Source organism: Enoplosus armatus, chromosome 9 (genome assembly GCF_043641665.1).
Source record: "Enoplosus armatus isolate fEnoArm2 chromosome 9, fEnoArm2.hap1, whole genome shotgun sequence".
Classification (NCBI taxonomy): domain Eukaryota; kingdom Metazoa; phylum Chordata; class Actinopteri; order Centrarchiformes; family Enoplosidae; genus Enoplosus; species Enoplosus armatus.
In genome coordinates this window covers 15,190,095-15,217,785 of record NC_092188.1, presented here as the reverse complement: position 1 = coordinate 15,217,785, position 27,691 = coordinate 15,190,095, and the positions used below count along the sequence as shown (strand labels likewise).

Below are 27,691 nucleotides of genomic sequence, written 5' to 3'. Positions count from 1 at the left end.
TTACGCCTCCTCCATCACCTCCATGACGATCGTTCTGGGTCCAGTCAGGATCAGGTTGCTGACGGCACGGTAGTCCTGAGAGAGGACATTCAGTCCGTTCACCGACACCACAAACTGGCACACCTGAAGAAAGACGGACCATGAGAGGAGACATGAGTGACGCTTTGGCTGTAATGCCCTCAACTTTCACACCAATCGAACAAGTTAAAATGGAGTGAAACGGGGTTGGAAGTGAAAGTGATGGAGGGAGTACAGAGAGAAATAAGGGACTGAACACTACACAGAGAATCTGTCTTTGGGGAATAAAATACTCACCTCCTGAAGGTGGTTTAGAAAAGTCAATCATTCCTTTGCTCTGGAGCTTTGGGAAGACGATAGCATGGCATGGAAATAGTGTATTCTGCACTGTTATGTGGTATTTGGAACATAATCAACATTTGGATCTGTGGTGGAGAAGTTTCTATGGATATTTTAGTGCTTTTCTCCTGTGATTCTAGCTCTCCATTGGAATCCATTGTAACTGCTGTGAATCTAAAATGGACTACAACTGTCCCGAGGCCCCAAGCTTCAAGGGCCTGGAGAGCCCCAGGCTTACTGTGCGTCAACAGCTTTTTGCTCATTTAAAGTAGTTGGAATTTCTTTGGGAACATGCTAAATTACAGCACATATCAACTGACATAAAGAGGGCCTATGAGGGCAGATATATAGCTTTCTTGCTAAGAGTTCGATAAGAGGATTAATACCACTCTCATGTCTGTGCGGTAAATATGTAGTTGGATCCTACGAGTTAGCTTAGCTTAGCACAACCACTGGAAACAGCTAGCCTGGTTCTGTCCAATGGTAACAAAATCCATCAACAAGCACCTCTAAAGCTCACTAATTTACACGTTATATCTTGTTTTTAGGGGCCCAGCAGCACGTTTTGCCCTGAAGCCCCTGAACAGGTTAATCTAGCTATGCTGTTGTCAAGCTACAGACATTTCAGAAACACAAGTGTGCAGAGGGTGAATGTTTCAATGACTCTTTTTTTGAGTCATTCCTTCAAAAAACATTTGTCCACTGGCAGTGCAGCAAGTAAGACAACATATTAATTACAACATACTCAAAGCTCCAACAGTAGAGAGAAACGGGTAAATAGTGACAGTGTTGCCTGACATAAATGACACCAGGCACAACATGACAGCCATGCTCGAATCACTCTCCTGTCATGCCTGGACCCGCCTCCCTTATCATTATTTAACTGCTGTGCCAACTCGGCAGCTCTGATAGAGATAAGGCTTGTTGTCTGAACCTTCTAGCTGCTGCTCTTGCAACATGATGCTGCCGTTTCTGCTGCTGCTGCTGCTGCTGCGGTTTGGTTTTCTTTGCCAGCTATTACAGGCGCACACACGCAAGCACACCCCAATTCATTGGCTCTCAAAAGTTTTCCAAAAGCTCGGCAAGATGGATAAAAAAAAAAGTGTATGTCAGAGAGAACAAAAGCACACAATCATTGGGACATTTATACTGCCTATAAATCACTTAGGTGCAGACACAGACTGCTGGGGGACGACGGAAGAAAAACCTTTTCAGATGTGTTTCATTGGTGCTTGACTCAGGAAACATGTTATAGGGAGCAGCCATTTAAACCCTGCCTGTTCCTTACACAAACTGTTACAAGCGGAACTGAGAGTAGTGAACACATGCAGATAGATGTTACTATTTTGAGTTATTTTCACAGCAATTGCTGCTAAATGTTTTTGCCAGCCTTCGTAAATGTTTCAGGAAAGGAGAGATCAGAAGAGGCGGAGGGAGAATAAGGAGAAAGAGAGATTAAAAGTGATGGAGGGAAGGAAAAAAAAAGCCCAGCCTGTTAATCCTGTGCTGCAGAGGAATTTCAGACTCTCACTGTAATCACATCTAAACCTCTGCAGCCTATATCACACTACTTGCAAAGTCAAAGTACTCTGGACACACTCTCTCTTTCTCCACTTCTATTCATTTCTCTCTCCGTTCCACCTTTCCTTTCAACCTCTTGTACTCTCCTCCAACAACCCCCCCCCCCCCCCCCGCTTTTCTCTCCCACTGACACTCCTCTCCTTTCAGGCTGTGGGGTTGTTAGTCTTGGCTGGGGCCCAGCTGGACTGAATGGCTCCTTGCACTCAGAGGGTTAAACTCACTCTTACAAAAGAGAAAGGAAAGAGACAGAAAGGGGCATACAGAGAAGACGTGGAGAGAGAATAGACAACACATGTTAGGAGGCCAAGCCGAGATATTCAACTCGCATGATGCAGCGATAACAGCTGTATGCAATGGAGAGAATAGTCGCTCTTTACAAAAACACTGATGGATGACCTCAGGCCATATTTGAATTTATGTCCCCTGATGAGTCAGAAAGCCAGAGAAACAATAAATTGAAACCACCAGCGGGTCGGTCTCAGTCTCAGTCTCAGTCTATTAACATTAGTACTTATAGTCCACGTCTATCCTGCCAACAAGAATTCAACTAACAGACTGCAAACTTTTTGATATCGACTGCATTTCCCTAACCCTCAATGGTTTTGTTTCTGTGCCCTAAAAGCTGCCAAGCCTTTGCATGCACTCCCCTCCCTTCCTCCCCTTCTCCTCCTCCTCTCCTCCACTCAGGCTTCTCTGTACTGGACTAGATAGGATCTGGACCTCTCTCTCTCTCTCTCCTGGCTGTCGGTGCCTCATCCAGTCGCTGATCTCATGGGATCTTCGTCCCCCAGGAGATTCAGCCTCTCCCCTTCTCTCTCCTAGTTTTGCATGTTATCATGGCTCTCCCTCCCTCTATGTGTTGGTTTGTTTCTCCTCTCCTCTGTGTGAATGCTGTTGTCCTCCTCTGTGTTCGTGTGGTCTGTCATCTTTCCAGGTCTCTATGGTGGAGAGGGTGTGGCTCAGATTGTACTTAGTGGGCAACACCTGAAGCTGCTAAATTGTCTATCCTGGAACCATCCTCTTCACTTATGTTTTACAATCTACATTTTGTCATCATAATTGTAAATACTATGATTTTCTGTTGTGAATCTATTCTGTACAGACGACATCTATTGCATGTCTGCCTGTCCTGGGAGAGGGATCCCTCCTCTGTTGATCTTCCTGAGGTTTCCTCCATTTTTTCTCTGTTAAAAAGGTTCTTTTGGGGAGTTTTTCCTCATAGAATCAAGGGTCTAAGTACAGACTGTAAAACCCCTTGAGGCAAATTGTGAATGGAAAATGTTTTTCAATTTTGGGGTTCAAAATGTTTAAAATGGAGGTTAAGAAACTCTGATGATTACATCCATGAGGTATAGAACATATTGTTCAGTACAGACACGTAATGGTGTTCAAACAAGAAGTACAGTACAGGACGCACAAATGGGCACACAGTGAGACAAACACACATCCTGCTCTACCTGCAGCCTTACAGAAGTTCATTAGAAGTGACTCTGACTGTTACATAAGTGCTCGGATCCATTATGGCCAGGACAATGCTGATGTGTGTGTCTGTGTGTGGTGGAAAAAGAGACAAACAGACAGCAGCGCTTGAAAGTGTGTGTCTGTGTGTATGATGAGAAATGAGAAAAGCCTCATGATGCTTTTTACTAGCCCACCCCACCCCACCGAGGTCAATGGGTGTAAGTATCTCATTTGGCCTGTTGCCTGGACCGCAGTGCCAACACCTCACAGCAAGGCACTCCCTCTCCCGGATTGTGTTACTGCTTAATTACACATCAATAAAAACTACTCAGGTGAAGAGAAACAGGGCTAACCTTCTAGGAACCGCAGGGAGTGCAGTGAACGACTCACAAATCAACTGGTGATGCTGTAGCACACACACACTGCTGCACACTAGGAATTTGATCGACAACTAGTGAAAGTCTCATATTCTGGTTTTGGTTTTTTTGCCCTCAGTACATAAAAGATAATCCTACCCTTCAGACTAAAAAACTAAAACACACAAAAAGGTACAGTATGCACAGGTCACACAATCGGTCCGGAGCTAATCACACACACAGACAAAGACATAAACACACATTTTTATGAGGACTCTTTTACAACCCACTGTGAACCATGACACGTGTTTCCATGGGGATAAAATATGACCGTTGACAGTAATCAAAGCAGAAGTGATATTATTTCCACTGACCGTTTCCGCTTTCAGTGCTAATACTTAAGATCCTCTCCCTCTGCCTCCTTCCTCATCCTCCACACTCTTCACTCTTCAGCTCATGCGTCTTCACCCTGACGTCACTCTGAGTTAACATCCTTTCCTTTGCTTAGTCGGCAAAGTTTCATTTTGCTGCCATCATGTGCAGAAAACAGCAGCAGCTTTGCAGCTTGAATTGAAAACAAATCACTGCATACGTAAAACCCCAGATTTTCATGTTTCTTTTAAAGAGTTGTCACCTTTGGGTTTCCATAAAAGGACACAATGTTCACTTAATTTAAAAAAGTGTCCACTGGACATTAGCATTGCTTTATTAATTATTCAAACACGAAACAAGACACAACCAATAGGTCATTATGTGCTTCATAACTTCATGTTTCCTCTCCTAGGTCATGTGTTTCTCTGCTCCTCTTTCTGGCTCCTGCTGCCTTTTTCCATTCAGTCCTTGCTCTCTCCTCCCTCTCCATGCTGCGGTTCAAGTCGCCGTGCTCTGCATTCCCAGGATTCCTTGCTGCCACTCTGTTTACATACCTTCATGCCAGCTGTGGCAGCAGAGCCACCATTACCCTGTTTCCCTTCTTCCCTCAACACTTTTCCTGCTTGCACAGCTAGCCTCTGCTCCTGTCCCGACCATCCTCCTCCTGCAGGCTGAGGTTACAGGAAGCGTCCCTGCACTCTTCTTTCTATTCCTTCCCGAACACTTGTCTAACACAGTCTGCACTTAAATATAACAGTATATATTTAAGTGCAGACTTAACGACCCACTCTAAAAAGTAAAACACTGCTCAGACAACTACTGACAATGTACTTTGCATTTCTATAAACAACAAACAAACAGAGGAAGCTATCTCAAATATCAAAGGCAAACATCCAGTTTTTATTTTAATCTCTCAGAATAAAATAACAAGGGCTCCCTTCTCCAATCATCATATTGCATTGTGGGTCATGAAGAGAGTAATAAAACCACAGAAGACAAAGGCATGCACATTTCTCCAGTAGTACTGCAGCCTCAACAGATAACATACAGTAACTCTTCTACACATCAAATCAAAAGCTGCAACACCTCCTTACCTCACTTCATCTAACCTTCAGTCTATTGCGATCATACATTTCTCCTGTCCTCACCTTCATGCCAGCAGCAGCTGCAGGTCCACCGGGGTCCACAGCCTGGATGTGGCAGGGTTGGCTGCCTCGCACCACGAAGCCCCAGCCCACAGCATCACCTACGATCTGAGGAACAACAAGCACACATGTTGACACAATATGACATCTCACTGTTTTTAATGCACGGTTAGTGTTTAACCTGAGCCAAAATGTTCATCTGTTATAGATGTCTGGTTGTAGCTAAGCTAGCTGTGTGTGTGTGTGTGTGTGTGTGTGTGTGTGTGTGTGTGTGTGTGTGTGAGAGTGTGTGTGTGTGAGTGTGTGAGTGTGTGTGTGAGTGAGTGTCCTACAGTGAATGTCTTCTTTAGAAAAGGTCCTCCTGGTGTCTGCAGCTCCTCTGGACTCACTTGTCTTTTCAGAACTGTTGAGAGAAACACACACACACAAAATGTTACTCGTGATAATCAGGCACGACCATACATGTGCATGGTTACTGCGCACACACACTGAAACACACGATACTGCCTGTTAAAAAGTGTGTATGTATGTTTGTGTAGAAAGTCCTAATGTCAGTCACATGCTAACAGGGCCTGGAGGCTCGCTGCTTCCTGAAACAATATCGCTCCCCTTCCTCTCCTCCAACTTCCCCTAACTATTACTCACTTCAACATAACTCTCCACTGACTTTACTGGACTTTTTTGTGTCAAAAAATGATTTTAATTTAATTTTAAATTCACTAGATTAAGCACAAATGATAGAAAATGTGACAAAACAGAGAGCTGGGAAAACGTAGCTGACTGGTCAGCAACAAGGAGGCAGATGTATAAAGAATCACATAAACACACACGTCACACATGGTCACATTAAAGAAGAATATACACACATCTTCTCACATGCTTCAAATCAAAGTTTGGTTTTCTAGAGCAAATGTGATCATATGAAAAGTGTGTGTGTATGCATTTCTTCACACTGATTTATAATATGACAATTATAAACTTCTAAATAACTGCTCAAATTCTTTATTTTTGCCATTCAGTGTACTTTTATTTCATTTTATTTCTTTTATTTCTCTGTTCTTATGTTCTGTTCATTATTAATCCTTTAAAAGGAGGCACTTTGTTAACTAAATCATTACTGATGACTCTACTGATGTTTGATGATCGAAGCGTCACTGATTATTATGATTTATCAGGCAAAAGTGTGATGAATTAATGAGTGACACTACACTGAACACACAGATACCACAGATATTTGGTAAAAGTTTGTATGTCCAAAGATTTATAAACCAAAACCAAATCGTATGCACTGCTTTATAGACATTTGGGTTTTTTATTTCACAAAGACAGAAAACAGCTATAAATTAAGAAGATGTGTGCAAAAGTATGTCGAATAAACCTTTAAGTGCTAAAATGACTTGACTTGCATTTACTTCTTTTACTACCTTTTATCCTCTAGATCTGGACATTTCCATAATCTCTCTGTGGAAATCCTGATCTGATCAGGACAGCATGTTTTTAGTACCTCAACATCTGTCACTTCTACTTCTACTTCATATCAGAGGCCAACATCTTTTTTTTTTATCTGTATACCAGAACAGATCCTCTCATTCATTGGGCAACTTTTGTATCGTCTACATGAATGTTTTATATTTTTGGACTTCTTATCTTCCCATCGTGTGAAACACACAATTACTAAGGGTAATGTGAAGCAGAGGGGAATTCTGTGCGTGTGTGTATTTGTGCCTTCCTTTTCCTGTTCATTGTGTATCGTGTGTGAGAGTGCTCATGTTGAGGGGGCTCTGCGGCTACAAAGAGACTCTGTCAAGGACTCTGCTTGGATTAGACCCATCAAAGGAAACCTCAGAGTAGTAAAGACACACAAAGCAGAAAACACACACACACACACAGCTCAAAGGCATCCCTTCTTCATTCAAAACTCCACTCAGACGTTAAAGCAGTCCATCTTCAAATGATGTGCATGTGTATCACTTGCCACAAGCAGCACAAATGTATCTTCCTCTGTAGTTAACATGAGGTCATTTAGGCTTCTTTTTTTTAACATTTCTTCACAAGTTCACTTCCACCTCTAAATAATTTATTCACATTCATTATGAGATGGGTACAGCTGATCTGCATCAGGAAAACCAGGACCACGACTTGTCATGTTGCCATCGTCTATCGCAGATGATTAATAATAACAATAAAAGTAAATAAAAAGAAAACCACAAGCTAACACAAACTAAGACACAGTACCTGAAAACAAAATGAAATAACAAATAACACCTCTAGTATTTCATGTGAAGAACTGCACAGTGAGGCCCTTCACAAACTAGACTATGCATGGGCATGTGTCCATGTCATCTCACCTGACTTGGGGTTGCAGAGGACAGGTGGACTGCTGCTGAGCGTAGGACTGCTGCTGTAATAACCACTGCTGCCACAGCTGCTGCTCATGCTGCTCCGCCGAACTCCGACCACCACCTTTATCTCTTTAGTGGGACTCACTGAGACAGAGAGAGAGACGTTAGGCTGGAGACAGATGAGAGAAAGCTGCAAAGAAGAGAAAAACTTTTTTCACATTTATTATGAGATGGAGACAGCTGATCTGCATGCCTCATTTAATCCCTCTCAATTAGTATAACCTAGCACATATATTTGAAAAGAGTGGGTTATAATTTTCAGAATTTTCCAAAAATATAGAAATATTACCCATGTAAACCCTGTTTCCCGTTACTTCCTCTTTCCTGATATGGTTGCCCACTTCAGTTAAGTCAAAAACATTCCCCTGGGACCTCTCTCTCTCTCTGTCTACCATTGTTTGCTAAAAACAAGCACTTTATGCTACTTCTTGTGAGTGCTATTTATCACATTCAGGGAGGGGGGGGGGGGCGGTATCCACTGCTGCAGAGTGCCGATATTTGACATTTCACTCAGTATGAGCTGAATAACCCATATGAAATCTGGAGCTGAGCTGAAGTTGCAAATCTCCGACTTATTTTTCAGGTGCCAAGTCAGCTGGACAATGTGATCGAACAACAGGACTCAGCACTTTCAACACAATATTCTTCTGCTTGGCAACACAAATAGCTCCACTCCATTATCTTAACATGGCAGACACCACCAAGGACACTAGTTATCGTGCGTATGCGTGTGTCAACAGAGGATAATATGTAACTGTGTTTGTTTTCATAGAAGACAGAATCCAATAACTGAAGGAAGTATTTATATTATATAATGACAACAGAGGCGTTTTCTGTCAGGTTTATGTTTTGACCTCAGCTTCTCTGTCAATCACAAACTGATATACTACGTTATATAAAACTGGACATGACCACTGTACATACAGTTACTGTGTGTGTGTGTGTGTGTGTGTGTGGTACAGTGTCTACCTGAGAGGAAGCTTGTGTTGCCTCCATCCGAGTTCTGTTTGCGGAGACAGAAGGGACTGTCGTGACTCTCTGGGATGCTGCGTCCGCGCTCGTGAAGAAGTTCGATCAATCGCCGCCGTCGTCTGAAATTCATCCTGAACTGGTAGAGGAGGGGCCCGTCGACAAAGTGATGCTTGTTGGTGACTGGAGACAAAGAAAAATGGATAAATGAGCTTTGTGAAAGAGAAAGAGAGAGAAATAAGAGAAGGTAGAAAGCTTTTGAAACTTCACCACATGCTTTGATGGATATTCACTGATAGTCAACCATAATACCCTAATTTATATCTATCTATTCTTTAGGATTAAGTATGAAGAAGGTAGAGATATAAAGCATGAGCACTGTGAATCTAACGCCTCACACCCAAGTCAAATCATTTTAGTGAAGTGACTGTGTAATCATCTTTTCCACAGGCCAGCTTGGCTGAAAATCTCACAGATTCACGTTTCTCACCTGAACTGAGCTCAGCCGAGCCTGAAACTCTGAACTCAACTGAGCAGCACTAAACAAACTGTCCACTGAGCTGAGATCACCTGAGCTGAACAAACACAAACTGACCTCAGAGAGCATCGACTTCGGCCATGATAAGAGCAGCTGAACTGAGGAGCTACCAGAACACAATATCATTTAAATTAATAAGCAACTGTCAATTCACCGTCAATGTTCAAGCCCTGCTTTAATGTTAACATTGCTTCAGTTTACAGAAGGCCCATTTTTTTGTTTGTTGTGAACCTCCTTTTATGGTCCTTGCGGTGTTATTTTCCCATTTTCATCTGCTTTGATATTGTTTCTTGTCTTTGTTTGTTCGTGTCTTTGAAAAAAAGTTCAAAATGATAGGCTACATGAATAAAAAAATAAATAAAAAAAACATAAACCACCTGGCTACATACATCAGTAACCTGCTTAGAAACTGACGCCCAACTGCCTGTGTGTGGTTATGCAAGTTTAATAAGCTGTATTCAAACTGGTTAACTTTCATCAGCTGTATCAGTGCTGTAATGTCATTTTGAATGACTCATCAAGGCCTTTCACACAGGATAAGTAATACAATTTAAATCTGCACGCTTCCCCCAAAAAATAAAACCACCCATCTAATGTAGTGCTCATTAATGTTTCTTGATCCGAGTTTGCCCTCTACAGCAGCAGGTCCTCTTATCAAACCTCCTTCACTAGGATTTGCAGATCTAAAGACCAACCCTGGCCCTGACTGCACTAGTAAGCATCAAATCTGTTAGAAATACAGACAATAATTTCGTCCATATATCCACACTGAAGTCATATATCATGTTGGTAATTCTTAGTACTCTTCCTCTATGGTTGAAAATAATCCATTGGGGCTTTAGTCCACCTATTGGACCATTTATCACCATTTATTTGACTGGCTGGAATCCAAAATAAGAGACAAATAAAGCACAAATAATGCAAGAAGTAAGGTAAGCAAGCAATTATCAGCACAGAAGGACGAAGAAGATAAATAAATAAAAGTAGTAAAAAACAAAACTGTTACTGTATGTCTGACATCCTTAACTGATACAGCTACAGCCATGCTAATCTGGTGTATTTCTTCTATGTAGACATTTAGTTATCAGTGCAATAAGAAACACACATTGGGCTTGTGGTTAGTTCACATGTCCTTTTGTGGGTGCAAAGCTATTGTCAACCTAACACAATCCTTTTACCATATAATAATAATGATAATAAACTTTATATAGCACTTTTCTTAACAATGTTACAAAGTGCTTTACAAAAGGAAATAAAACCAGACAAGGCAGATAAAAAGGACATGAGCACATAGGAAGTGAGGACAATAAACTGAAAATATCAAATGTGACAAAAGACAAAAAGACACTGACTGAACTACTGTGGAACTGAAACACTGCCTCACACTCTTGTGAAACTGATTTAGGAAGACCTTGTGGCAGAAACAGTCTCGGTTTAAGATTTATAAAGCATGGTTACAGATTACAGCCTGCTGTCTTTGGCACAGTGACACAGCAACTCAACTCTGACCACTCCTGTGATTTATATTCTCAAGTTGCTTTTGTACATTATCTGCAACATACTTACTTACTTTTACTGTCGGCCTGTTCTAAAGCTGGCTCTTTGTGTGGGATCCCTCATCTCAGCTGCTCAGATGCATAGCGTATAAAACCAGCTTGCATATTGTCCCACAGTAAACAATGATAACCAGACACAATGTGGATCCATCCAGACTTGCCTTCTATACATTACATGTATGAATGAGAGAACATGACCTCTGCCCGGCACAGCAGAGAGCAGGAATGCAGATAAGCTAGTTAACTGTTCCTCTCCACCATGTTTATAATGTGTTTCTAATGGCAACTGAAGACTGTAAGCACATTATCTATAAAGCTAAATTAGTTTCATTCACTCTTCTTACTGTAACAAAAGGGCGTATAATGATATGTACAGTGCAGAGTCCACATATCATCCGTGTAGCGCTGGTGCAGTTATTTCCACAGGGAGGATGACACTATGAAGGCTCTATGAGGCCGGCAGGAAGCAGATCAGGCTCTGTATTGCATTAACTAAGTGAAGTGGCAGTGGTATTTTTATGAAGTATTGTTCCTTATGGCCATATACAGTCTGCAATCCACACCAGAGCACTTCCACATGCCAACCCCTGGCTGTGTTGAAGATTATATTGTACACGTTCAATGCCTCAACATATTATGATTTATTCTATCGTGAATGTATTTATTTTCACCATTTGTCATACGGTGAAATCTGCATAATACTGTATGTTCAAATGAAACACTGAGGCCATGTGACTCCTCTGCAGTAATACACATCCTAATTTAATCAGACACGGGTGTGAGCCACAGACATCAGTGTCAAATCGAATTTCATGTCATGTGGTGACCCGACAGAAACTCACTCAGGATCCACGTTCATTGTTAAACAAAATCTCAAACGCAAACTGTCGAGGTCGTACAGGGGAGAACTATTGTAGGACATATAAACCACAAGTGAAATACACAAATGCACACATAACTATAACCTTGTGTGGGTCAGCATTCACTCTGTGTTCTAATATTTCCACATTTTGAAAATACCTTTGAAACGTTTTTAGCAACAAGACATCAACAATGTTATGGCCTGTCAGTGCAGCTGGCGCTAATTATGCCTTTAATTGGCTTGATTTAACGAGGGGCTGCAAACACACATTCACACCTGGGAGTGACATGTTTGATTAAAGAGCACACAAAGCAGAAGCATTAATGCTCTTCCAAAACAGAGAAAAACACTGGTTTTCAGTTCCTCTCAAATTCGCCAATAAAACTACTGGAGTGACGACGTGCAGTGTGAAATATGCACAAATGCAGAAAATCTGTCTCTACCTGTTTTCTGATGGCTCCCTTTGTTTACACGGGACATATTTGCTGATGATTTTATTGTTTTAAGTTGATAAACATTTCAGGATATTGAATAAATCATAATGTCATAAATTAATAGACATTTCTCTTGCTCCTTCTCTGTAATCAAGTTATTATTCTTATTGTCATTATTAAGACTTTTCTATTTTCATACAGTTAGTAACAGGTAAGAGAGTAAGTGGTACTAGTATTTTTACTTTAAAAAAGGGTCTGAGTACTTTGTCCAAGCTGAACCAATCACATAAAACAACTATATATATATATATATATATATATATATATATATATATATATATATATATATACATATACAGTTGCAATAAGAAATATTCAACCCCCCAAAGATTTTAAGGATTTATCAATTAAAGTTTTTTCAAAGAGCAAGATTCTGCTTTGGATGACTTCTTTATGAGTTGAGTGATACATAAAATCAACACAGAAAATGCATGATGTAGTATTTGTGTGTAACAGTATATCTTGTTAAGATAGCCATGTCACAATTATTCAACCCCTATATAATATTGTTGTTTTTAAAGCTTTCTGACAGTTTTTATGGCCTAAAGTGGAGTTGAAACATAATTAAGCCTTTGGGAACACTATCATGATCCTTCATTTGCTTCAGCTGTGATGCATATATAAACCCCACCCATGAAGGTATTCAAGGTGAGTTGAAATCATGGGAAAGACAAAGGAGCTTCCACAAAAGCTGACAGAGGAGATTATTTCATCACACCTGAAGGGCCATGGGTATAAGAACAATTCCAAAAAATTTAACATTCCAAGAGACACCATTGGGAGTATTATAAGGAAGTTTAAAACTTATGGAACAGCTGCAAACCTGCCTGGCCGTGGAAGAAAGCCCAAAATTTCATCAAGGGCCCTTAGCAACTTAGTCAGGATAACTAAGAAAAACCCCCGTGTGACTGCAAGACACCTACAGGATGACGTGATGAAGGCTGGTACAAGTGCTTCAGTGGCAACTATTAGACATGCACTAAATAAACAAGGGCGTCATGGCCGGACTCCAAGACGCACTCCACTCTTCCACAAGGAACATCAACACAAAAGTTGACTAGAATATGCCAGGAGGAATTTGGATAAGACTACAGAGTTTTGGGAGACAGTTCTATGGACTGATGAAACCAAACTGCAACTGTTTGGACATATGGATCAGCGGTATGTCTGGCGTGCGAAAGGTGAGGCCTATGACCAGAAGAATACCATCCCCACGGTCAAGCATGGAGGTGGGTCATTGATGATGTGGGGCTGCTTTTCTGCGGCAGGAACTGGCAATCGTGATCATGTACCTGGCATCATGGATTCCCAGAAATACCAGGCCATTTTAAAGAGGAATGTGATGCCTTCTGTTGACAAATTAAACCTTGGTGATCATTGGACTTTCCAGCAAGACAATGATCCCAAGCACACCTCCAAGTCAACCAAAGCTTGGTTGAGAAAAACATCCTGGAACGTCCTGGAGTGGCCTTCTCAGTCACCAGATTTAAATCCCATTGAAAATCTTTGGTGGGATTTAAAGAAGGCAGTAGCAGCACGGAAGCCATCAAACATCACTGAGCTAGAGGCTTTTGCACGTGAAGAATGGGCAAAGATTCCGATCAAGAGGTGTAAGAAGCTTGTCAGCACTTACCGGAAACGTTTGTTAGAAGTTATAAAAGCTAAAGGATGCTCCACAAAGTACTGAAGCTGGGGGTTGAATAATACTGCACATGCACATGTGTTAAAAGAGTTACATTTTTCATTTGAACTTCGGAGTTAAGTCAACTTCTGTTGTCAAAATAACTCAAATATGTATCAATAAATATTTTTCGTTGTTTAATGAGGTTTTTTGTCATTTATTGTCATTATCTTTCATCCACATCACTACAATGTCTTTTGAGGTGAGGGGGTTGAATATTTCTGATTGCAACTGTATATAGATATATATTCACAGATGACAACATGACCGCCCTGGTTCTGGTCTCTGGCCAGTAGAACTTGTTGACCTCCTGATACCTGTGATATTTTCCTCGTGTTTATAACTCAATAACATTCTGTAACTCTATTCACTCTTGAGTCAGCCAGGTCAGGTCAAGAATAGGACATAGAGAATCAAGACTAGTGAAATACAATCCAAGCCAGTGTGACATATAAATGTGGGTCAGTCCAGAACGGCTGGGAGCCCAAAATAAGCTGTAATGAGTTTTAGGAGTGGACGAGAATGGGTGCTGAACTTACACAGTTTCCATTTTAAAGTTTCCAGTTTCCCAGTTGAGGCTATGTTAACCTATTTTTGTTTAGATGTGAAGGCTTGAAGTTTCTTAAAACAGCCTTTTGACTTTGACAAAAAGAGGCAACAGGTTGTCCAGATAGAGCTACAACACTTCAAATTGCATGACCAAAAAGAGAAAAGCAAAGGTAGCACAGAGTTATAAATGGCAAGGTCCCCAGGTTAAGGAGGAGCCGTGAAGTAGTCCGATCTTTACTGTCAGCAAGAGTCATTCACAGCTCACCAATCTGTCAATAGCAAGACCTGCAGCCAGACTGTGTGCCCCTCAGTTGAAGCGGGTTCAAGCAGACATGACAAAAGGTACATTTTAAACATTTTGATTATGTAAAAAAATTAAATTAACTAAATTGTGATCACAATTTTGTATATACTAATTGAATGATGCAGGTGTTGCTTGATACTGTTAAAAGGCTGTCACATAAAGCACATAAAATAGCATTTACAGCGCGCAGGTTGCACACACTAGCAACAGTTGCCCCATCGTCCTCACCGTGCTGGATGATGCCATGTTCAAGGAGCCTCCGTCCCAGCTGCTCTGCCTCCTCCCTGGTTGCCATCTCGCCTTCCTGCAGCAGCCAGTCGATGAACTCAGAGGCCACCAGCGTCCGTTCGAATGTGCCGCCCTCCTCCTCCCTGGTTTGTAATAGGTTGTTTTCTGTGTTCATCAACCTGTGAAGAGAAATAAAACAAACATTTGTTAGTTGATTTGGTTAGGAAGTCATTGCATTCAAAAGGCAATTTAATCCAAATACTGAGCTTAAAATTAAGCAGCCCACTCCACTAATGGCAGTTTGAAGTTAGAGGTCTGGTATAAATTCAGCAATAAATTCAGCAACTAGAATCAATTTAGTTTGGGATTTTGAATCAATTTGAATCATCTACAGGACAGGAAGCAATGTGAATATGCAAGAACACTGGCTAATGTCTACATAGCAACAGCTGACATTTACTTTCGTTTAGCTGATGGGGGAAAAAATGTGAGTTCTCAGAAATGTTACAACATTTATAACCAATGGCCATAATATGACTATAGAACTGTGTTATTATCCAAGAGATGTGTTCAGTAAAAATACAGGGGTTATTGTTCAGTGGGAATTTCCAGCAGTGAAAAATCTTCCAAACCAGCAGCCCTGCCCATTTCTCCACTCTGTAATCTGCACAGTGAAAAAAAAACACTGCACTGTAACTGTCTCCGGATTAGCACTTCAACCACATAAGTGCAAGCATTGGGAATGAATCTTAAAATTAAATTGTTATGTTATTCCTAGAGCCTCATTCACCAAAACCACAGATCAGCTTAGCATGATGACGAGGTAATTATATTGAGAAAAACCTTTGAGATCGCTTCACTGACAATCAATGGAGGTTTGACTTTGCGGACTCAACTTAGTCGGGTGTAAAGTCTGAAATAAATATCTGTTTCACAGCAGTGGATAAGATTTCTACTAAAAAATGCTAAATATCATAATTGAGTCTGTTTCATAGCTGGTGTTTTACAGTTTTCTTTATAGATGTGTGATAGCGATAGTCCTTATCAAAGGACTACATGAAGCGGGGTGGTGTGATCTCTTCTGGATGACACCCGATGACACATACACACTCAAAACAAACAAACACAAGTACATTCATGCACAGAACAGAATTGCTGACTCCCTCCCAATGCCGCTCTCTTAAACACACATTCACGCCCGTCACTCGCACTCAAACACTGTCGCCTGAGCATTCAAACAGTATAAATCAGCCAGACAGGGCTCATGAGAAACAATAAGCTGTCTGTGATACACCTGTGCATGTCCAAACACGCACTAGCAACGAACTGTACCATCAAAAGGGATAGAGACACCAAACTTTGTGCATCTTTGTTGGCTGTGTTTTGCTGCCACAAGTCAATCATAGTCATATTAATCATTCACTAAACTGTCATTTATGGATATAATAGCAGCTTGGAGATTTGTAGAAAGCTTAGAACATCTGATGAACTAGAAACCGAACTGTATATTTGTACCACCAGACACCAGACACATCCTATAGCTGAAGAATTTAGGCTCCAGGCTAGGAAACTTTAACAACCGCCAACCTAATTAGACCGGTCCAAACTGGATAGAAGCACCAGTGCTGCCTGCCGATCTGTCAGTGAACAGATAATCTTTAAAGCTGTATTAACTTAACCTTGGACATGACTTATTTTCACAACTTCATACCAGATTAGTCAAGAGATTAAATATGACGCTGAAAAGGTTGATGGATGATGGAATAGTTAATAGTTAGACAAGGGAAATGTGCTCATTCAGGTTTTTGCGGAGACTTATATGAGAAGATTTATACCACTCTCTTGTCTGTATGCTAAATATGAGGCGACAGCCATGACACAGTTAACCTAGATTAGCATAAAGACATGAAGGTAACAAAATCCACCCATCAGCACCTGTAGGGACCACTAACTTCCTGGAGTCTCTGTTGGTTGCCTGGTAACTGGTCCTTGCCAAGAAGTAGTCCAGGATATAGCGGCCGTTCGTTTTTACACTTTTGTTTTTGTACTGATTAAACAAACCAGATATAACGTGTTATTAGCGAGCTTTAGAGATGCTTGTAGGCGGACTCTGTTACCTTTGGACAGAGCCAGGCTAGTTGTTTTCAGTCTTTATGCTAAGCTAAGCTAATGGACTCCTGGGTCTAACAATATATTTACTGTACAAACATGAAAGTGGTATCAACCTTCTCATCTAACTCTCGTATGAGTTACTATCCTTTAACAGCCTTGCCTGTATAGGTAATCCCCTCTATGTTTTAACTGATTATGGCAGTGTTTGGAGCAGGCAAGGTTGGTCTGGCATGGACAAGCAATCAGTATGTCTATTGTTTATAACCAAGAAAAACAGCTTCTGCTTTAATGAAACTAAATGAGGATCCTAATTTATGAATCTAAACTAAATTAAACCTAAATCATGTGCAGGCTGTAAAAGGCCTTGGGCTCTTTCTGCTAATACCATCCTCTCAGTGTGGTTCATTCAACTACGACTGGTGATCCAGAGCTGCAGGCCCACATTAAACTGAAGTTTAAATGCATTAAAGAAAATGGTCTGAGGTGCACACCCAGGACTGCTTAAGTCCTTTACTCATGTAAAGTCAACACACTACAGAGAACAAAACTTGTTCAGATGTCAAAATATTGATGGATTAGGAGATTTAGTGAGACAACTGTTATAGCCCACATTAGCAGCCAACACCACAATACAAATGTTGAAAGACCTGGACATAATGTTCCATGAGACGTGGCTGTGTGCACAATGCCATTTAATCCATGTAAACATGTTAAGTCAACAGATAGCTCAAAGGGACTGATTCAAAGTACTCTACTCAGAGTAAAACACAGTGCTTAGAATAATAGCATCTTGAGTATTATATAAAGTGGGACGAGGCCAGCTGCCATGACCTGGATATGCAATGTAGTTGTTCAGTCAGCAGGACCACCAGGCTTTTCCCTGCTCTCAGATTTGCTCTTGCATAAAAGTGGGGCATTGATGGCTCTCTAGGGCCATACAACAACTTTTAAAAACAAATATATGACTTTAAGGGGCATGTGAGAGCACGATACAGTAAGCACTTCACAGTATCACAGAGCAGGCAAAGGGAATTTAGAGAAATAAGCTCCAAACTATCTGAATGAAATGAATAATGTTAAAGGCGATCAGAAGACGTGTATGTCAGATAGAAGTAAATAAATAAACAAAAACATCAGACTTAGAATCATCTGACCAGGAGGTTGATATGGAGGAAGCTGAATATGGGTTTTTTACCTTACCTTTAAATATTTAACGCAGAACCTAAGTAATTTCTAAATATAGCTGATTTGAAGTAGAGCTGAAGTGGAGGAAATCAAGTTGTGATGGCCTTCCTCTAAATGACTTTATTTAGTGACTGGACTATCACTAAGAGCCAAAAATGAAATGTAAACAATGAAACAATTAAATTTTAAGTGGCAAAGTGTGTGCTTATACTGTCACTATCTATTAGCAAGTTACATTTTTCAAAATAAGAGCAAAGGCGCTACTCGTCTACATGATTACAAGTTTTTTTTCTTGTTTAGGTTAATTTGCCTGTAGGCTTGGTCTCAGTTGTTATTAAAGTCTCTGGGGAAAATGTAAGAAAAACAATACTATACCTAATTCAGAACCCTTATTTAGAAATAAGCATTATATTTGTTGCTGTTTCCTACATGAACAACATCTGAGAATGTTTATATATGCAAACATATTTTCCCACTTCATGACCCCATTTCAGCTGCGTTGTGGCCACTTGACAGCTAAATAATTCTTGCTGTATGTACTTCTGTTACACAAACGGTTCAGCATACATGTACTGTAAACACAACCAGTTCTGAATCTTTAATGTCATATAACCTTCTCATGTCAAATCTCTTTTATTTATACAGCCCTTAATCTCAGTTACAGTCTCCAAAGGCTCCTAACGGTGACCTTATGGAACAACAAATGAATGATAACGTTACTTATTGTACTTATCACGACTTTCAGTCCAGATTAGCATTACTTTAACAAATCTAGCCTAGTTGCAACATGAAATGTTTAAATGCCTTTATAGCAAAACTTCCTTTGTCAATAAACACATATGTTGGACTTCCTACTGTAATAACCAAAGACATTCCTCCAGTCATCAGTTAGTCATGTGGAAACGTTAGGATCTACTCTCAAGCAGAGGGAGCAGCTAATGTAATTAGCCAACCATCATCAGCTGTAAATCAGCCTCAGCCGTGCAGTAACACAGACATCTTTTTTAGTTCCAGTGGTATGTTTAGAAATGAAAGGTTGTGTTGCTCCCCCTTGATTTAGCAGCATGTATATTGTATGTATGTATCTTGCAGAAAAATGCAAAATAGATGGTCAGTGTGCAAGATGACTGGAATGCAAAGAAAATGGTCACCAATAATGTAGGTGTATGTGATGAAAACATGCAAAGCTACCAGTATGGTGGCCCAGTGGTGCCTGAGAAAAGAGAGATTATTGTTTTAAACTGAGGTGTTTTTTAGCCTTGAAAAGACACATGGAACAGATAAGCAGCATTGTCTTGTCTCTTTCACGCTCTCTCACGCACACTTAAGTACACTCTGGTGCACAAACACAAAATAAAGACATGTGTGCACATGACAAGAGAGAAGCTCAAATATTGGATAAAGAGATAGTGATGAGAGTTCTCTGTGACTGAAGTGACTTAAGTAAACTAAGATTAAATTGGAGAAAACAAATTTTACTGTGGGTAAATGTTTGACTCCTTATTAATGAATTGGACTACAAAAATAAGCTTTTGCCGACAAGGTTGGTGGATTGATACCTATTGTACACTGGCAGGATAAATCTGGGTGTGGAAGAGCAAAGCTTGAACCTTCCTAATAGCTACTACTGTGGTGCCCTTCAGCAATGCACATAACCCAGCTGCCCCAGTGACGCCAACAGAAAAGACGTTGGTTCTACTTTATTGAGCATCTACTGTAGCTGTGAATGTGTGTGAGCATGGAGCAGGGCTTTCATGCTCAGTGAATCTACCCCAAATGAATAAAGGCTAGATTAAGTAACTTATTCAAAAGGTTATTTTCTTTTATTTGATCGTTCAATACGAGCATGGCTGAATCTTCTTTAATTATGCAATTCACCCACAATCTATAGTACACACATGTGAACAGTCCACATGGTGAACAATGCTTTAAAAGGTCTGTAAAACATTGTCCTCTCTGACTAACCCTGTCGCCTAGGAAATGCTGTCATAACAACTGCTTGAAATGCTTTCCTGTGGTTTGTGTATGTTGATGAGACAATTGACAGCATCAGAGATCAATGTGCGAGGAGCGCTGTTTATTTTTCCAATGGAAAAACTAGATGTGAAACTGGCTGTAGGGAAGAGTACTTGATGTAACATACCATATGGTCATGGAGTTTGAACGGTATGTACTGTAGGGCTTATACGCATATATATATATATATATATATATATATATATATATATATATATATATATATATATACACATATATATATATGATTATAGACATATATGATTATAGATTATTTATATATATATATATATATATATATATATATATATATATATATATATATATAATCATATATTATCATCTATTACAGCAAATCACTTTTCTACAACCTTATGGAAGTTTATTTACTATTTCAAACCCCTTTTTAGATATTGTACGTGAAAAACTTTAACTCAAACTTTCAAATCCACTTTTGTTGGCAAGCAATGATTTTATATTAAATTCAAGAACTAAAACAGCTAAACAACATGATCAAAACAAATCACAGAAAGAAAAAGAGTTGAGGCACATGTCCATCGCCCAGACTAAATTCTGTAAAAATCAAAAATTAAAAAAAGAGCTTTTTGGTTTGCACCAACATACATTCAGGCCAAAGTCAGCATCTTTGGTGAATATCAGGGACAAATCAAGAAAATTAGTATTTATATAACAAACAAATCGCCTAATGTTGGAATGTACAAAAAGTAGCAAATGTATATGGTTATGATCTGCTGTATGAGTATGTTGTGGCAGACATCTAATGAAGCCAAATTCCTGTTCAAGACTAACAGCTTGCATTAGGATATAAATCTAATTCATTTTGCCAAAATTAATGTTTGTGGTTTTTGGTTCGGGGTATCCTGAAACATCTCATTCATTTAAGAAGTACTGAAATTTAATTGAAACCTCTTTCCAGAGAGGAACCAAAGCATCCCTTGGTGTATAATTATGAAAACAAACAATGGGAACAATGATCCTTCCTGGATGGGAGATATTTGCACTTTGCACTCATGGAGATGGTCGGGTTTTTTTATGTTGCAGGACTGTTAATTGTGCCATAAGTGTAATCATGAAGCAACCACAAGAGCAAGCTTGGGGGGTGTTTGTGGTTTTTATATATGTGTGTGTGTGTGTGTGTGTGTGTGTGTGTGTGTGTGTGTGTGTGTGTGTCCTGGGCTGCACCATGGTGATTACATAAACACACAGCTTTCAGAACTGAGACGACAGATGTCTCCCCTTGGACTATTTCTTCCTCTTATGCAACTGCTGTGTGTGCGTGTGTGTGAAAAATAGGTCTCTGTTTATAAGAGTGTAACAGTGTATGTGTTAAGAGAGGCACAGAAATACAGCTCACTCATGTGACAAAGAGGGGGCAGGATGTGTGGAAGAGGAGGCGTGTGTGTTTAGTCCAAAAAAAACGTGTGTAAACGCAAACACAGAGTGTGTGCGTAAATCAAAATCTGAAAATGCCACTGACAACTATAGAGAGGAGTGGAGACTTTGGGGTCACTATGGAAACAATTTGTCTCATCACTATTTGAACAGCAGCATCATGGGTGCAAGCCCGATGACAAACAAAAACAGTCCCAAGGGTGGTGTCCTCTGCCCTCCTCTAAATCCAGCCCATCTCTGGACAAATGCTGTGAGTCACCTCTTGTTAAGATGCTTATAATATCCTCTGATTTTCCCCTGCAGGCTTTTACCGTGGTTAAAACCAGTTAGGCTCAATACTATGCTTTCTGATCTAATGGAATCCAATTTACCAGCAAAACAAACTAATTTACTAAAAGTTAATGGTGGTGGCATTTTGGACTTTCTCAGTCAGCATGTCGTGGAGAATGACTCACAAAGAGGAAGGCAGGAAATTCATGCATGGCGTGCCACTGCTTGCCAAGTGGCCTTGTCCCAAAAGTTTAAACAGCATCAGATAGTCCACTGTTCATCATATCAACAAGCTTCATCAGTACCATTTGAGGAGGTAAGCCTTATATCTTAAAAACAATCAGTATCAATATCACTGTGTCACAGTAAAACCCAGATAGAGGAGTAAAGTAATGGAGGGACACACCTGCAGGAGTGTGGAGTGCAGGAGTTAAAACGATTCCACAATACACTTTAAGAGTGTACATAAGTATAAGTAAGTATGTTTAACTATTGAAGCACGCTAGTTAAGCTATGCTAGCTATGCTATTCTAGCTACTAATATTCTCACTACACCGGAGCAGTTTACGCATTATTTCAAAGGGATAGAACAACATTTTGTGAAATTTGCTTTCTTGTCGAGAGTCAGATGACAAGATTCTCTCATGTCCACACGGTAAACATGTAACTGTAGTCCGCAGCTGGTTAGCTTAGCTTAGCATAAAAACTGGAAACGGGGGAAATAGCTAGCTTGGCTGGAATTTTTACACTTTACTAGGCATTTGGGTTAGACAAACAAGACATAACATGTTCATTAGTAATTTTAGAGGTGCTGTTGGGAAGATTTTGTTACCTTTGGACGGAGCCAGGCTAGCTGTTTCCCCGTTTCCAGTCTTTACGCTAAGCTAAGCTAAGCTAAGCTAACTAGCTGCTGGCTGTGACTTCCTATTTAACGTACAGATAGAAAAGTGACACCAATCTTCTCATCTAACCCTTGGAAAGAAAACTACTATGAGCTATTCCTTTAAAGCTACACGCTAAAAAGATAACAGTGAAAATCAGAAATGCTAAGAGATAAAGAGGTAAATGTCTGGAGAATTTCTGTTTCCATTACACAACAGTGTGAACAGCCATTTCCTTCAATCCCTCTCATATGTTTCACTACGAGGAACATGTGGTTGTGTTTGTGTTATATGTGTGTTATATTGTGTTCTTACTTCTCATAGATCCTCTGTCCCCTCATGAAGACTTTGGCTTCACTGTCCAATGGGAACGTGCCATCGTCTTTCCGGAAGCGGTAAAACAGCTTCAAGTCTTTGAAATCCCGGTGCTCGTCACACACTGAAAACACACACACACGCATGCATAGAGGTTTTAGTTTTACGGGCAGAAATGGATTATCAATGACAAAGAGCCAGAACAAGAGGTTTTTACTAACTGACTAACAAGAACCACAGCGTTTAATACACTGTAGACACACAAAGCAGATGATAGATATACATGCAGCTTCTATGTTTCCTCTTAGACTGCATCTTGATATTTCATAACCAGCATACAAGGCACTTAAATTACAAGACCCAAAAAAACATGAAATCCTGTGATAAAATCCAGACTTCACTCAGATAACTCTGACAAATTGCACATTTACTTTCATTTCATCCAACTGTCAGCTACAGAGGCCATTTTAGTTTACAACCAGTAAGAGTTGGGTGTAATTAATAATGGTAGACACAAGCACAAGCAATAGTGTAACAAAATGGGATCATGGGGTTTTGTAACATAATGGGATCATGGGGTTTTTAATTCTGTTTATATAAAGCTGTCACTAAAATCTAAACATCATTAAATCATTGATCTACAGCTGGGACGAGTTAATATTGTGTTGGCTCTGTCTAAACTTCAACTAAAAAGAGAGGCAGCCCGCTCTCTCTGTCTCTGTTTTCAGTGTCTGGTCAAATGTGAAACAGGTAGTGAGACGCTGCGTTGGAGCCGAATTGGCTGGGAGACACGAAGAGTCATCCGTTAAGAGACACAGAATGTTCCCAGAAAATGTCAAGAAAGAAAGACAGAGAGAGAGAGAGAAAGACAGAGAGAGAGAGAGAGAGAGAGAGAGAGAGAGAAAGACAGAGAGAGAGAGAGAGAGAGAGAGAGAGAGAGAGAAAGACAGAGAGAGAGAGAGAGAGAGAGAAAGACAGAGAGAGAGAGAGAAAGACAGAGAGAGAGAGAGAGAGAGAGAGAGAGAGAGAGAGAAAGACAGAGAGAGAGAGACTCTTGCCATTATAGAAAATAGAAAACACATACAAGAGTAACCCCACACACAAACACGCACAGCTCAACCTCACCGTGGTGAATGATGCTCTGGTCCAAAAGTTTCTGCATGATCTTGATGGCAGTGTCTCGGTCTGAGGCCTCCTTGTGTTCAATCAGCCAATCAATGAGCTCCTTGGCCACAAAGCAGTTTGGGTACGTTCGCAGGTGGTGCCGCCGATCCTTGATCACCTTCCCCTCATGGAGACGCAGCCTGCAGGGCAGTAAACAAGAGGCCGAATTCGACATGACATAAACTGTGGCCATTTAAAATGTCAATAATAGTAACAATTCATCCTGACGGTAGTAAGAATTAGAATAATGACAAATGATTCCAAAAAGGTGGCAGTCATGCCCTGTTTTACTTAACTATGTGAGCTGCAAACCATAATTTAGTCGATAAGATAAGTAGTGGAGTAGTATCTAAGAACAAGCTGAACAGTCATACAAGGTCAAATCTATGTTTATAAAATTAAACAGAGCAAATCAGTCCTCTGCGCTCGAGGTGAATGCATGCTATTCAAACACGCATGATGACATGACAACCCTTTCTATAGACGGCATCGATGCTGCTTTCACATCATCACGTGACCTCTTGCTGAACCTGAGTATTACGAAACAGCCCACCACAGCCTCAGCCAAGCTTCCTGCAGCTAGCTAGTTCCACTCCATGCTGAGCCTGTGTGCAGCTGGCTAGCATCACTCTGGATTGGCAATGACAGCCCTGGTCCAAGCCTGCCCAGTAAGCACCCCCACACTGTTCTGCCAAGACTTGAGATGGGCAAACAAGTTGCAGACTTCCAACTAGGTCTAGCCTCATCCTCTCCTTCCAGTCTAATCTACCCATAAATCATCTCAAATAGAGCCGGAAGCAAAGTCATCCATCTTGCTGAGTCCTTGTAGGAGACTCAGGTGTCAGACTACTTGCTGTGGTAGGTGTTCTCACTCTGTGGGTTCCTCTCTGAAAGCATTTCTGAAAGTTGTGCTGGATCAAACAATGAAAAGTGGGAGCGTTTCTGAATGAGTCTCTGGCTCCCAGTAGGACAATAATGATTCTGAGTCCCAGACTGAAAACATTCACCAAGCCTGACTCTCTATCGCAGTCTGCCATGGTGCAACAAATGGTCTATTCACAACTATGAACTGGTCACAGGACTTACTACAGCAGCTGCATGTGTCAGTGTTCCATGGTATCCATCTTTCTGTCTGGTTTTCAGCCCTGAAGCACATCTGCTACGAGCTGTCGACATGGTGGCACACAAATGTGTGATAAGACATTTAAAAAACAGCCAGTGTGCCGTTATCAGTACCAGGAACAATGTCACTCATGTTCCATGAGCTTGACTCATGATGAAATGATCAAACAAAGGTGTGAGTTGGGTCCACTCTTTGATTTTATAACAGTGTTTCATATCAGGTCTAAACTTATTTTCATGAATTCTGCTCTTCCCAAATTGACTTTGACTTTCTCACTCCCTCATGTCATCATTTGGTCTGAACTATCAAATCAATTCAACAAAGCTAAAGCAGGGAGTCAAGGTAAAACACTGAGGGAGAACATCAATCATCTGTCCAGTGTGTGTTCGTACCACACAATAACAAGACTAATAGCCGACAGCCGTGCTAGCGGCTCTGTGAGACTCTACTCAGGCCCAGCTCTCAGGCTGACTGCTATGTCTGTAGAACAGGCAGAAAGGACAATATTTAGAGACAGAGAGAGTGAGCCTTGTATGTCACAACCTCGAGTCCTTTCCCCCAGAACAGCTACGTCTCAGGGGCAGAGGACTCTGGGACAGCCACCCCGAGCAACCTGTCGTTCACTGACACCAGCCTCACTGCCAGCTGGCAGCCTCAGTATACAGCTGTGCCAAAGACACTGACACACACGCAGTACACAATGACAAACACACACTGGTGCTAAGCAAGAGCACATCGAGGAGTATGTCCAGACACAAACCATTAATCTCGAGGTGATGACTGTTACTTTTTATGGTTCTTCAGAACAGAACAATGTTCCAGCGTGTGCTTCTTCAGAAACAGCAAAAGCTCTAACCGAGTTCATCCCACCCAGCTGGAAAAACACAATTCAGCAGCGTATTTTCCTCATAGTTCAGTGGGGGGCTGAAATTCCAGGCATTGATGCCATGCTTTACCTACTGAGCCTCTATTCATTACTGGCAGCGTGAGCCAGAGAACGCCACCAGGGTCATGGAGCCTTTCTTTACGTACTGTAGGTCAAAGGGTACAGCATGTCAACAACACTGCCAGTGTTAGCAGTACAATTCCCTCACAGGATGAATGGGCAGGGCATGATAATGGTGTAGGTTCAGTAGGTTGATCATTGCCTGTGCAGCTCAAAGGGCACTGCTGGAGCAGGAAAAATGACTCATGTGTTCAATATCAAAAACAGGATCCTGCAGACTCTGGAGGTTACAATGCCTCGGGCTGAAATGTGCATGTTACAGTATATATAGGTGAGGAGCAGCAGTGTGCATGGGGAGGGTAGTGCATGTGTGGATGCTTTTGTTTGGCTGTGCAGTTTGCAGGGAGGGAGAAGCTACATACATGATTATCACTGCTGTCAAACATGCTTACAATACACGCTTTTCTTTATCTAAAGTGTCCTGTTCTGTCATGTCCTTGTTCATCCCGATCCGGGCCGCACACATCAAAAAACATGCAATATTGAGCATGAAAACTAACTAAAGAAAGATTGTTTACATATTAATAAAGGACTTATTAAGTGTGTTCATTTATGACTGCAAGTGTAGAGGTCCGTTTTTAGATGATCCTGACAAATAATCCCACAGCTTCCCTCAATGTGTGACAGCGGGGAGTCCTGAGCGGGACCGACCGCCCTACCTCAGCTGTTCTCCGGTGACGAGCACTTCGGCCAGCCGCTCCAGCTCCGCAGCCTTCTTCTGCATGGTGTTCCCGATCCCGTCCATCTCCCTGCTAACACAGCCAGGGTGTTTTTGTTGCCAAACAGCCACACACACACAAAAAAAGACATCATTCTGCACTGAGAAAAAGCACCAGACTTGCATTCTTGTAAATTAGTAGAAATGCTGTGCAGCAAAACGCGCAGCTTTCTAGCTGACAAATATACAGAAATGGATTGAAAAACAAAGCCATGCAAGCATCCACGCGGTGATTTTTCAGAGAATAAACAATGCACCCCGGTTTTTTTTACTTACCCTTTATGCACCATGGAGAGCGAAAAGAAGAGTTTTTCAATTGTTCCTTCGATCAGTGAGGAGGAGAATTATTCCATCCCAGGAAACACATGCAACAATGCAGGCAGTCACAAGTCACAGCCCAGCCTCAGTGTGCAGGAGCAGCTCCATCAGCGGCAGTCCGCTTTTAATTCCTCGAAAACCTTCAACACCTCCAAATACCCGCACGCACACATTAATGCACACACGCACGCCACACTCCCTCCATGATTCCCTCTACTGGTCCGGTGGTGTTTGGATGCAAACAAATGAAAACGGTCGAGTGCTTCTCCGCGCGCTGGGTTGGTTTGTTTGTCACTGACACACAACACGGGATGG

General features: G+C 41.0%; 1 protein-coding gene across 1 annotated transcript; it reads right to left on the bottom strand.

Moving 5' to 3' along the window:
- On the bottom strand, positions 1–27,552 carry deptor (DEP domain containing MTOR-interacting protein). Its single transcript, XM_070912309.1, has 10 exons — positions 27,335–27,552; positions 27,000–27,092; positions 24,173–24,351; positions 23,048–23,171; positions 14,856–15,034; positions 8,644–8,826; positions 7,621–7,758; positions 5,605–5,675; positions 5,276–5,380; positions 1–123 (listed from the first exon to the last, which is right to left on the bottom strand). The coding sequence occupies exons 1-10, from the start codon at positions 27,346–27,348 to the stop codon at positions 1–3; spliced, it is 1,209 nt and encodes a 402-aa protein (XP_070768410.1). The 5' UTR covers positions 27,349–27,552.
- Between the last annotated feature and the right edge of the window lie 139 nt (positions 27,553–27,691).